General features: G+C 39.1%; 1 protein-coding gene across 2 annotated transcripts in view; it reads right to left on the bottom strand.

Annotated features, from left to right (window-relative positions):
- LOC128030738 (nectin-2) overlaps positions 1 to 12,748 on the bottom strand; it is a 59,616-nt gene that overhangs the window by 32,331 nt on the left and 14,537 nt on the right. For both annotated transcript variants that reach the window (XM_052618626.1, XM_052618627.1), the window contains exons 2-3: positions 1,154 to 1,263; positions 726 to 978 (exon numbers count right to left, since the gene is read on the bottom strand). In XM_052618626.1, coding sequence (XP_052474586.1) covers positions 726 to 978; positions 1,154 to 1,263 — 363 coding nt within the window. The remainder of the gene's footprint in view (positions 1 to 725; positions 979 to 1,153; positions 1,264 to 12,748) is intronic.

The following is a 12,748-nucleotide window of genomic DNA, read 5'->3' as shown; positions in this document are numbered from 1 at the left end:
AGATCAATAGCAGGGAGAGAGAGGAGAGGAGGGGGCAAGAGAGCGAGAGACCGGCCAAGGTTACTGCCACATTTCACACACATTAACAGCAGCACAATTGATCTGACAATACCATTTATAAATCCCCTTTAAGCCCACAAACAGACACAGACAGGAGAGCGAGTATGCGTACACACACATACTCCATGAAACAGACCAAGGCTGCAACCGACAAATATTTTGATAATCGATTCAAGCTGTCACTTGTCGTTACAGTCCTCTCCCCCACCCAAAAAAATTGACAATTTTTTTTTTTTATAAAAATTTTATTATTTGTTCTTAAAAACACATTTCCCCCAGTTTTTTATTTATTTAAAATAATGCTGTCTATCAATTAGTACAGCAAATAATCAGATAAAAAAAAAATGCCTTATGCTCGTGATTGCTCCTAGTTTTTGTTTTTTGGATCAACTGGATTAACAAAATCTATTTTCCCTTGTATTTTATGGGGGGGGACTCAATTTCCCGCTATTTTACTGAAGAAAAATATCTTCAAACAATATGCAAACTAAATAATATTAACGATATATTTCTAATCTGATGAATGCACACCAAACATTTTAATAAAGCTATACATGTAAATACATATACATTTTATAAAATCAATGAAATTTATGATTTTTTTTATTAGTCATTGCAGTTGTTGAGGTTTCTTTTCCTCCTGTCCCACACAAACACATACTCACCCAGCATGATCAGCGAAGTGACGCCCTGTTCGTTGCCAGAAGGGTAGGTGGCATATTCACAGATATATCGGCCCTCATCGGTCATCTTCACTTCTCTGATCTTAATGGATGGGTTCTCCAAAGAGGGCGGATCTGTTACAAAACTGACACGTCCCGATACAGGGGAAATTGTTGGGTAATTTGCTCCAAAACTTGGATGGAATACTGCAATGTTGGTTCGATCTCCATTAGTCGGTTCAAAGATCCATGACACCTGCAGGCCAACAGAAACAAAAACAATTCAGATGACGACCAACTGATGCTTACAGCACATCAGATGCTTTCAGAAAGTTCTTACTTCAACCCCAGTAAACAAGTTTTCTACAAACTCTTAATCATTGGCTTTCACAGCTCTGCTTTAGACTGGCAGGAAACAGGTGAATTCAGACCTGAGTGAGCTGTGTTGCGCCTGGGTTCTGAAACTGGCATCGCAGTGTCACTGTCTGACCAGGATATGACACGACTTCTGGCTCCACCCTCACGTGCTGAGCCAACGACCCTGGAAAGAAAAGAGAAAAGGCCCTGAGAACAGGAAACAATCTTCACTTCTGTCCGGCTAAATTCAGGTGACCCGCGACCACCTCACTGAACGCGTCAGAGAGAAATTCAGCACATACAAGTATAGTCTAGGAGTTCAGGGAAAGCGAAATAAATGATAAATGAGGTAACAACAAAACAGCAAGTAGGCCAATGTTTCTGATCCCAGCCGGGGTGTGAGAGGGTGCGAATTTAGATGTGAATGTGTGTGCGTGCAAGCGTATGTGAAAATATCTATGAAAAAGAAAAAAAAAAACATTCAGCTCGCTCTCTGCAGGAAGCATTCATCATCCACCACAACCCTGACAGAACCCATTCAACGAGTATGTGAGTGTGTTATGTGTGTGCGCACATCAGTGTGGGGTATAAAGTGGTAAAGAAATGAAAATTTCACACAAAACACAGTTTAGTGTCATGGGAGCACTGTATATATCTCAGAGTGCTCATGCGGACTTACAACTGACTCAGCAGTTTCTGATTCCATTCTTCCCCATCATTTCCTGTCCTCTCTCGCTCTACTGTGGCCTTCTAAAAGTGGCAAATCTAATGCATAAATGTACGGTCACATTTACCTTTTTCTTTTTTTCACTTAACTTTTGTTGTCAAAATACATTCATTTCAATAAGAATCTGTGCAATCAGGATTTTGTGTGACATTTGCGCAGATTTCACATTGAGCTGACTGTGAATCCACCGTGCTGACTAACAGAAAGCTGACTGGTTTGAAAGGGACTTCAATGTGAAGTCTTCAATGTGTACACTATTGACAATAAACAATGGACCATTTTATCATGCAAAATTTCGCTAATGCGACCAAAAGTGAGATGAGGCATGAACAAACCCTGTCAAAAGCTGGTACCCTTTTAAATCATACTAATATTAGGCTAGTGACAATGCCCCTGAATTTTCGAGATACCCCTACCGGAGGTAGAACTAAACCCAACAACGTTTTTCCTCATCTCTAAGGTTTCCCATATATGAAATGGATTCTTGGCTAAAAATATTTTACTGCTAAGATTGTTAAATTAACAGATATTGTTATACACCACAAAACCAATAAAGGACTAAAATATTGCCTGTCCGTATGGGAGTTAAGGCATATAAACTAATGCAGATCAATCACACAAGCTCTGAGAGCTTTGAAACTTGACATGTTTGTAGTCAGGAAGTTGATTTAACTACTAGAAAAGACTGGATGTGAATATCTTGATGTATGGAATAAATAGACACATGTAAACACATATCTAAAATAAGCGGACATGCACAAATTTAATATCTATGCAGAATGTTTTCATTTACTTTGTGCTTGCTTTGCCTGGCATTATCATAGAAACACATATGATGGCTTGTTGGAAAGGTGGGGTTGTGCTGAATCCAGCAATACCAAATATGTAAATATATAATAAAAGAGAAGTGTTCTGTCACTCAATGTATGAGGTGTCCAAAATGAATGAAAATGGAACACTGACATAATTGAGTCCAAACCCATTCATTATCAGTGGTGAGAAGAATGTTGAGAAATTCAAATATAAGAGACATCAAAAAGTATTTAATATGGCACCTTGTACTATAGGGAAACAAAGATTGAAATCGAAAGATAATACCTTACCATAGCACAAACAGGAGACCAGGAGTTTTAACTTAATGAACTTTTTAATAAAACTATAACTTAACTTCACACAATACAACTTAAATTACTGTCTTAAATAAAACAAATGGCAATCTAACTAAAGAAACAAACACTCTTCAGGGAAATGAGCCCTGTCTTCTCAGGCTGTTTAGTTTATTTTCTAGCAGCAACCATTTGGAACATCAACTGCTTTTGGTAACCATTGGAGAAGGGTCTGGCTGCAGACTTGCACTTGCACTCTCAGACACTGCTTCTGCAAGCAACGTCACTTGCAGTCTTTATTTTTTATTTTGTTCTATTTATTGATAACTTTTTGTTTGAATTTCCCAACATTTTATAACAGTTGCCATGTGGCGAAGACAAGACAGGCAGGCGAGTACAGAACGCAGTGCGTTAAATTGTACATTAAACGTTTTCCTCCTGTAGAAAATCATTATAAATAAAACACATAATGTAGGTTAATGGACAAAGACAGTTATATAAACAAGTTGTAGACAGTTTATTCTATATGGAAAAATGATTAATGTGAAACTTTGCGTGTTGCGTTTATTCTGGGCTCACCTGCTTGCCTGTACATATTAGTTATGTATTTTAATAAAGTAGAGAAGCATGAGTTTGGCCTTTCTCATCTATGTCCATTATGCCACATTTTGCGGTATGTGAGGAAAATACTATATACATATTCCTTATATTAATGAACTGTACATTTAATTTGATATTTTAATAGCATCTTAATATATTAAGCCATGTTAAGTGTTTTTTTTCTATGCTTAGCTAGAGACTTTGTGCAAATGTTCATATTCTGGTGTTCTGGCCATGGATTTGCCGATCTTGTATTTTTCTTGCAGGACCCTGTACGTTATAGTACTAAATTAGTTTTAATAATTTAATCACCACCACAGCGTCTTGTCTCCATTGGCAACATGCACGATTTGTGTTGATTGCAAGTGAAGTCACAGGTAGCGGAGAGTTCAAGTAGCAATTGCAAGTGACATTGTAATTTAGTTTCTTTTTTCTTGTCTTCACAACCTGGCTTTATAAAATGTTGGGAAATTCAAACGAAAAGTAATAAAAAAAAATAAACAATAAAAAATAAAGACTGCAAGTGATGTCACTAGCGGAAGTGCAAATGTCTGAGTGTGCAAGTCTGAGAGTGCAAGTACAAGCCTGCAGCCAGACCCTCTTGAAACATTTTGGGGTCAACCCCCCATGATGTTACAACTGCAACACACCACTCATCCACATTGTCATCAGTGACGAAGTGGGTCATATTTGGACAGTCAGGGCAAGAGCAAAACCCCGTGCAGGTCAAGCCCACAGAAAGACACTGGCATTTGGTGGCATCAGCACAGTTTCCGTCTTTACAGTAGAGGTGGGTGAGGTCTCTAACTCCTTTAGGTGCTGGTGCCTTCTGGAACATCACAGATTAAATGCAGCCACCTTCTCTGAGCCTCCATCCTCTACCAACTGGGTTCCAGAGAAGAGTTTTGGCCAGGTGGCTGTGATGCTACACTGCTGTTTGGTACACGGCTCTCAGCACATGTTGCTGGAAGCCATCTTCTGTTGGGGGTAGATTTGCTGCTGACACCTCAGCTCATCCAGGTTGGTGCTAGGATGCCCATCTTGGTGCCTCTTCTTTGTCTTTCAAGATCTTTGATTGAGTGTTGGTGGTCATATCTATCAAAAACTATAACGACACAGCTGTTACCTTCCTTTCCCATTAAAGTTGCGATCTTTTTCCAGACACTCACCCAGGTCATTGTATGTTTGAAAGGCTGAATCATTGAGCATTTGAAGAAGATCCATGCCATCAATGATATATGCTGATGGTTCTTTTACACTTGGCAGCTGCTGTTGTCTTCTTTATGCTTCCATCATCAAAAAACAAAGAGGGTGGGACAAAATCTTGTTTAATCTGAGATACGAGATTTTTATGACTTGGGAGCGGGGAGATACGAGGTTATGCACTCACTGAAAAGAATGATACAGACACAGACGTCGCTGCTGCCAGCAGTGTTCATCAAAGTCTGCGGTCGTGTCGAGCCTTTTGACAAGAGATAAGGCTTTAAGGGGTAACTAAACCCCTGGTCAGAGCCTGACTCCACCCACTGGCAATATTTGAAAAATGCTGAAAAGTGGGCAGAGCACAGCGGAGATAGAGGGGACAAACCAAGGGCAGGGCTGAGCCGGTGGGGCGTGAACCTGAGACCCTCAGTGACAGATTAATTGACAGCTGCTGTTAGAGTCGCTAAAATGGAGAGTGACTCTAGTGACGCAAGTAGTTTTGCAACAGAGCGTTCATTTGAAGTAGAGGACTTTTCTCCCCCACCTTCACCTGAAGTGGAGGATGTCGAGGTGTCTGAGGACACAGGGCCAGGGCCTGAGCCATATCAATTCAAGCCACTGGCTCAAACTGCGGTCTTAACTCCCGGATTCTGATAGGCATCCGATGATGCTAGCGAAGCAGCCGTGCAAGAGAGAATGGGGCCAGTCTCCGAGTAAGGCACTGCGTCGCTTTTCAGCGTGAGCTGTGTGGAGCATTACCGAAGCATTACAGCTATGGATTTTTAACAAAACAAGCCTACTCAAATTTATCTAACCTAACGATTTTCATTCGTTATTGTAAGAAATGAAAAAAAACAAAAACAGAGTTATGCAAAGATAGGCTTACTTGGCGCCAGTAGACAGACCTTTTTTCTCCCATAAATAAAACCTGTTAGCCTACTTGGGGCATTTTACATGCACAATGCCAACTTTGAGTCAGTAAAATAATAATAAAAACAATAATTTAATGCTGGTATCCAAAACATTTAATTCAAAACAAGTAGAATAAGAAATTAGATACATTTTAAAACTTCAATGCACATGAATAATAAGCCTAGTAATAATAACCCTAGTACTATCGATCATAACATACTTCTGCAGAGACTGGAAAACTGGGTTGGGCTTTCTGGGATGGTACTCAAATGGTTCAGGTCATACTTAGAAGGGAGAGGCTATTATGTGAGTCTAGGAGAGCATAAGTCTAAGTGGACGTCCATGACATGCGGAGTGCCACAAGGGTCAATTCTTGCACCGCTCTTGTTTAGCCTGTATATGCTTCCACTAAGTCAAATAATCAGAAAGAACCAAATTGCCTATCACAGCTATGCTGATGATACCCAGATTTACCTAGCCTTATCTCCAAATTACTACAGCCCAATAGGAGGATCTTTGATGACATCTTTGTACGCATACGCGAGTGGTTGTGTGGCAACAAAACAAACAGTATGGCGGGCTGTAAAGACACAACGAGCACTTTCAAGTGAGTTAAGGCCCGTTCACACCAAGCACGATAACTATAAAGATAACGATATTAGCGTTCACACCAGCGAACGATATTGTCTGTTTATTTTAAGCGGACGCGGCACGTCTGCTGCTTTAAATTCTCGAGCTCATTACAGCAGGATTGATTCTGATTGGTTGGCAATGTTTTATCGTTCATCAGGGGGGAAAAAATCGTTTCTCTGTGCCTTTATCGTTATAGTTATGGTGTGGACTCTGCTATTCTTTAATATTGAGAACGATTTTTAGAACTATATCTTTATCGTTATCTTTATAGTTATCATGCTTGGTGTGAACGGGCCTTTAGCGGGCAAAATCCTCAATATATAAGCACTTTAACATCTGAAGACCGGAGGAGGTTTGGAGAGAAGCTATTCAAAGCCCATATGAGATCTGGGATGACAAAAAACGTTGGTCCGACTCGCCCGTGTCTTGGCCACCAATCTGCTGGGGAGACATTTATTCTTATTTAATAGAAACCCCTGGATCCTTTACTCATGAAAGATTAAAGGCTTTCAAAAGTCTGAAGGCCTATGATTATTTTGTTTCTTGAAAAGTTGGGCCAGTCTTTTCTGCCAAGCAGAAAGCAGTGATCGTGCTAAAAGCAGAGGTTAGACCTGGCCAAGCAGAGTCACAGCATGATTTGCATCTCCCGTGGGTGATCGCCAAAGAGAACGGCGAAATACTGCTCACTGCGACTGCAAAGCCGGGTAAGTCTTCATTGATCAGTGTTCTTATTTACTTATTTACTGAAAATGTAGTGACTGTTGTACCAATTCAATTGTTTTGAGTGTGAGACTTTCAATGGCGTCTGTACTAATGGTGAAAAATTGTATATCACAGCTTACACATTTCTCCTTCTTTCAAATCCAGTCTTGGAGAAACATGCAGTCGTGTAGCAGCTTTAATGTTTAAAGTAGAAGCAGCTGTCAGGATAGGACTTACAAATGCTGCATGTACTAGTGAGGCTTGCAGCAAAGCACAGCTACAGAATGATGTGAGGAACATAGTCTGGGTGCTGTGGATTGCGGTTTGGGACACCTGAATCAGAAAGCGAAAACATATGACTCGGTTGATTTGACTCAGTTTTATTTATTTTTATTCAATCTTCTATAAATACATAGTCACTAAGACTTATCATGAACAAAATGTGCCTCACAAACTCGATCAGAAGCTGCAGGCTTTCTTCGGAAAGTCCAGGTTCAATCGCCTAATAGCATTTCTTTCATTTTTCGCTATCCTTTTCGGAGGGAATTCGAAAAAACTTTTTATCAGGCCCCCAACTAACCGTACAATCGACCACACAGCAAGAGTGAACCATCCTCTTCTCTAAATCCTCCTCCAAACGTGCAAAACAATCAAATTACAGGTATCTAGCGGTGTTTCCTGCCACACGATTCCCATGATGCAACGCGACAAACATAAACAATGACGTCACAAAAGATCCGCCTATTGACTCCCTCTGCCAATGCATTGATAAAATTAATAGTTGGATTTGCTAGAGCTTTCTTCAGCTAAACAAGGAAAAAACTGAAGTCATTGCATTTGGAAACAAACATGAAGTGTTCAAGGTGAATGCATACCTTGACTCTAGGGGTCAAACAACTAAAAATCAAGTCAGGAATCTTGGTGTGATTCTGGAGACAGACCTTAGTTTCAGTAGTCATGTCAAAGCAGTAGCTAAATCAGCATACTATCATCTCAAAAACATTGCAAGAATTAGAGGTTTTGTTTCCAGCCAAGACATGGAGAAACTTGTTCATGTCTTTATCAGCAGCAGGGTGGACTATTGTAATGGGCTCCTCACTGGCCTTCCCAAAAAGACCATTAGACAGCTGCAGCTCATGCAGAACGCTGCTGCCAGGATTCTGACTAGAACCAGAAAATCTGATCATATCACACCAGTCCTCAGGTCCTTACACTGGCTTCCAGTTAAATATAGGATTGATTTTAAAGTACTTTTACTCATATATAAGTCACTAAATGACCTAGGACCGAAATATATTGCAGATATGTTCACTGAATATAAACCTAACAGAGCACTCAGATCATTAGGATCAAGTCAGTTGGAAATACCAAGGGTTCACACAAAACAAGGGGAGTCCGCCTTTGGTTACTATGCCATCCGCAGTTGGAATCAGCTTCCAGAAGAGATCAGATGTGCTAAAACACTAGCCACATTTAAATCTAGACTCAAAGCCCATCTGTTTAGCTGTCCAATTATTGAATGAGCACTGTGCAATGTCCGGACTGATTGCACTATATTTTCACTGTTTTTTATGTAAAATCATTTTCTAACTGTTTTTAAATTCATTTTAGTTAAGTAGTTTTTTTTCATAATTTTAAAAGTTTTAAAATTTCTTGTCTTTATTTTTATTATTTTTCTTCATGATTATTTTACTTTATTTTATGTAAAGCACTTTGAATTACCATTGTGTATGAAATGTGCTATATAAATAAACTTGCCTTGCCTTGCCTAGTAATAAGTAGACATTTAAAATACATCAATAACTGATATCATAGTTTAAAAAAGATAAAATCAGAGTTAAGGCTTGCTTTATGTGTTGCTCGACGAGGATTTCTCAATCGTTGCGACTTTAAATCCTGAGGACACAAAATGCCGTGGAACCTCCTGCCGTGGAGTGAAGAAGAGGTGGCGTTACGAGGATTCTCAGTCAGTTGAAGTGTCCAATGGAGTTAAGAGATTTGCTTTCAATCTATTTTCAACACTTTAGATTGTTTACCACGTGGGGTTTGACCAATAGCATTGAATTGTGAAAAAATATGAAATAGACAAAATTTGGACATGCGAGGATTCTGCCCGTCAGTGACGATATTTTAATAAAGGTGTTCCATTCCAATGTTAACCTGATTCAATTGGATCTGTGGTTCATATGAATTGTATAGTATACTGTGCCTTATGAAATGTATCATTATTAAATTTATCATAAATATAGATCAGCACTTACCTAATGTAAGTTGCTTTGCAGTAACCGTGAATTTGTCAACATTCTTCTCACCACTGTTAATGTGATTTGGACTTGAGGCTATTTTGTCCAGCGTTCTTTCATTTTGGACACCTCATACATTGAGTGACAGAACACTTCTCTTTTATTATATATTTACATATTTGGTATTGCTGGATTCAGCACAACCCCACCTTTCCAACAAGCCATCATATGTGTTTCTATGATAATGCCAGGCAAAGCAAGCACAAAGTAAATGAAAACATTCTGCATAGATATTAAATTTGTGCATGTCCGCTTATTTTAGATATGTGTTTACATGTGTCTATTTATTCCATACATCAAGATATTCACATCCAGTCTTTTCTAGTAGTTAAATCAACTTCCTGACTACAAACATGTCAAGTTTCAAAGCTCTCAGAGCTTGTGTGATTGATCTGCATTAGTTTATATGCCTTAACTCCCATACGGACAGGCAATATTTTAGTCCTTTATTGGTTTTGTGGTGTATAACAATATCTGTTAATTTAACAATCTTAGCAGTAAAATATTTTTAGCCAAGAATCCATTTCATATATGGGAGACCTTAGAGATGAGGAAAAACGTTGTTGGGTTTAGTTCTACCTCCGGTAGGGGTATCTCGAAAACTAAAGCACTTTTTGACCATTTGTCACTAGCCTATATGTACACTTCAGATAGTAATATTTTCACTTTAGATATTACTATGTACCATCCAAATGGCAGTCTTATCCTGAGAGTGTACAGTATGCAGGTATAAAACTAGTTAGACAGGTTGGTCTGCTAACCAGCTGAAAAGACCGAAACTCACAAATGAGAAAACACCGCCTCATCAAAACTGTGAAATTCAGTGGGAAAGAAAAAGAAAGCACTTGAAAAAGTAAACATGTTTTATGGGAACTCTCGTTTGCTTCCTTATTAGTTTTATCAGGAACAGACAGAGGTGTCCAGAAGTCCACATTGTAGATATGGGATTCTACATTTTTAGTTTAGGAATCACATTAATAATGTGACTCTTTTGTCTTCTTCTGTTGAAACTCAACCTGCTCTCTGGATGAATCATGCAGGAGAACCTGAACATCTGGATTTTATACAAATTTGTGGAGCTTCGGTGATGCCGTCAGTAAAATACCTGCTGTGGAAGTGCAAACTAAACCCTCTCAAATTCAAGTTCATTTTCATTTAAACTTTTCTCCTAAATTGTGATGCTGATAATATAATTTGTAGAAGTAATATGTAATTAATTTGTATTAATAAAAACATAAATTTAATTAGAAAAATGAAAGCGTTTGCCTTTGCATCTGTCTTTTGGACCCCACTACGTCTCTTTCGAGCTCTTGCAGGTGCTCAATCTGAGACGAGGGTGCGCCTCTGTGTGTGTGTGTGTGTATGTGTGTGTGTGTCTCCATCGAAGCGATTACTTCTGAGCCTGCTTTTAGCACCGCTGAGCCCTGTTATTGAAAATCTCCCTCTCTCGGTCTCTCTCTGGATGGAAAGTGAGGATAGGTCATTACACTGATGTGTAGAGGGGGTCAGCAGTCCATCAGGACGCTAAACACATTCACTTCTCACCTCAACATACAGCAGCACGGTGTGGAAATGGAGAGGAGGGAAGGGGGTAGAAGATCGAGAGATGTAATAAACTGAAAGCACTTGAGAGATACATTCTACCTCAGTCAGTGCAGATGGTATATTTCTCGCAAATGAAAAAGGCTGTAAAGGGATACACCTACAGTCCCTTCTATTGTACAGTATATATACAGCACAGGTGATCTTAAAGGTCCTCGGTCACCTCTAGTTTTTCACATCTGAGAGTTTTGTTTTGTCCACTGAAACATTTTCAATCGTCTGAACTAGGATCAGAGGAAAAGTTACAAGAATAAGAAAAAAAGAAAGAAATATAGCTACCAATTAAAAAGGCTGTTCATCTACACGTCAACTTCGTTTCCATTAGTATAAAACTAAAAATGACAAAAGATCCAAAGCAGCATTGAAAACCGAATGAGAGACAGAGGCTGTGTGTCAAGAGTGTTTCTGTGTGCTTGCTGCCTGCAGGTGACATGCCACACACACACACACACACACACACACACACACACACACACACACTCAGAGGCCGTTTATGTAAATCACACACCACCATTCAGAGGCCTGTCACCCATCATCATGTCTCACACACACACACACACACACACACACGGAAGACTGCTGCCTTAAATCTGCTCCTCATCTTTTCATTCTGGGAGAAAACGGTTCAGTCCAGTGCAGACGGTGACAGATGAGCACCCAAAATGAGAGTTTAGATGGGAGACAACGTGCTGTGACTACCAATTGAGTATGTATGTGTGTGTGTGTGTGTGAGCAGACCTTCATTTTATATCACAAGGACAGATGACGGAGCATACAGGTTCTATCCGCAGAGCTCATTATCACTCATACTCACACATAATCAGAGTAACTGTGTGGTAAGCAGGAAAATGGAGATGTCCAGTGAGTGAATGCGAATCATTCATGACACAGCTGATGTGAGCAGAGAGAGGATGAAGACTGAGGGCTGGGAACAGATGGAGATGAACAGCTGGAGGGGGTCTGTGGGGAACGCGGCCGAGCGTGTGTTTGCGCGTACAGTAAACATTTATGTGCATACGCAGATGTCTCAAAGTGTGAAACTGTACCTTCTGTTTTTTGGGACTTTTGACACTTTATTGATAGAGAAATGAGAGGAAACATGACACAAAGATACAGTTTGAATTCCAACCATGGCTTCCCATATACTGAAAAAAACTAAAACAAGATAAAAAAAAATTTGTGTGTGTTTTTTGGAATTTACACTTTTATTCAGCAAGGAAACACAGTAAGAACTTTAACTTTCCAAATCAACTTTTTCTTTGAAACAAACAAAAAAATATGTACTATTGCTATAATTTTTTTAAAAATAATTTCTATTTATTTCAATATAACTGATTTACTGTATTTTTAAACAAAAATATTTTTAAACAAATAAATACAGCCTTGGTGAGCATTATTTAATTAAAAACATTAAATAAAACCTTAACAAATCCAAAACTTTTGAGCAGCAGTGTATACTGCATAATATTTGAACAGGTTTCTTCTTTGGTAAATGCATCTTGTTTTAAGGACGTAAAACAAATGCAGTATGCAAACTGCAGTATGTCAAATGACCGATCTCAGAGGTCCTAATACTCAGTATTCGTGAAACAGAAGGTAAACAATCCCCAGAAGACCTACTGCATCTGCTGAGATTGTGAAGATTCAACCAGTGGACACTTTTCTATCCCATGAGGCCGCAGGAGCAGAGAAGCCATTCGATTAAAAAGTTTTACAAAAAAAGTAAGCAAGTCAAGCTGCTTGTTTCGAGTAAGTGCAATAGGTTTCTGTCATTATTTATTCACCCTCATGTTGTTCCAAACCCATGACTGTATGACACAAAAAAGGTAATCTGAAGAAATGTTGATAACCAAACCGGTTCTATATTTATATATAATGTTT

Source organism: Carassius gibelio, chromosome A16, assembly GCF_023724105.1.
Source record: "Carassius gibelio isolate Cgi1373 ecotype wild population from Czech Republic chromosome A16, carGib1.2-hapl.c, whole genome shotgun sequence".
In the NCBI taxonomy this organism is placed as follows: Eukaryota; Metazoa; Chordata; class Actinopteri; order Cypriniformes; family Cyprinidae; genus Carassius; species Carassius gibelio.
This window is presented reverse-complemented; position numbering and strand designations above follow the sequence as displayed.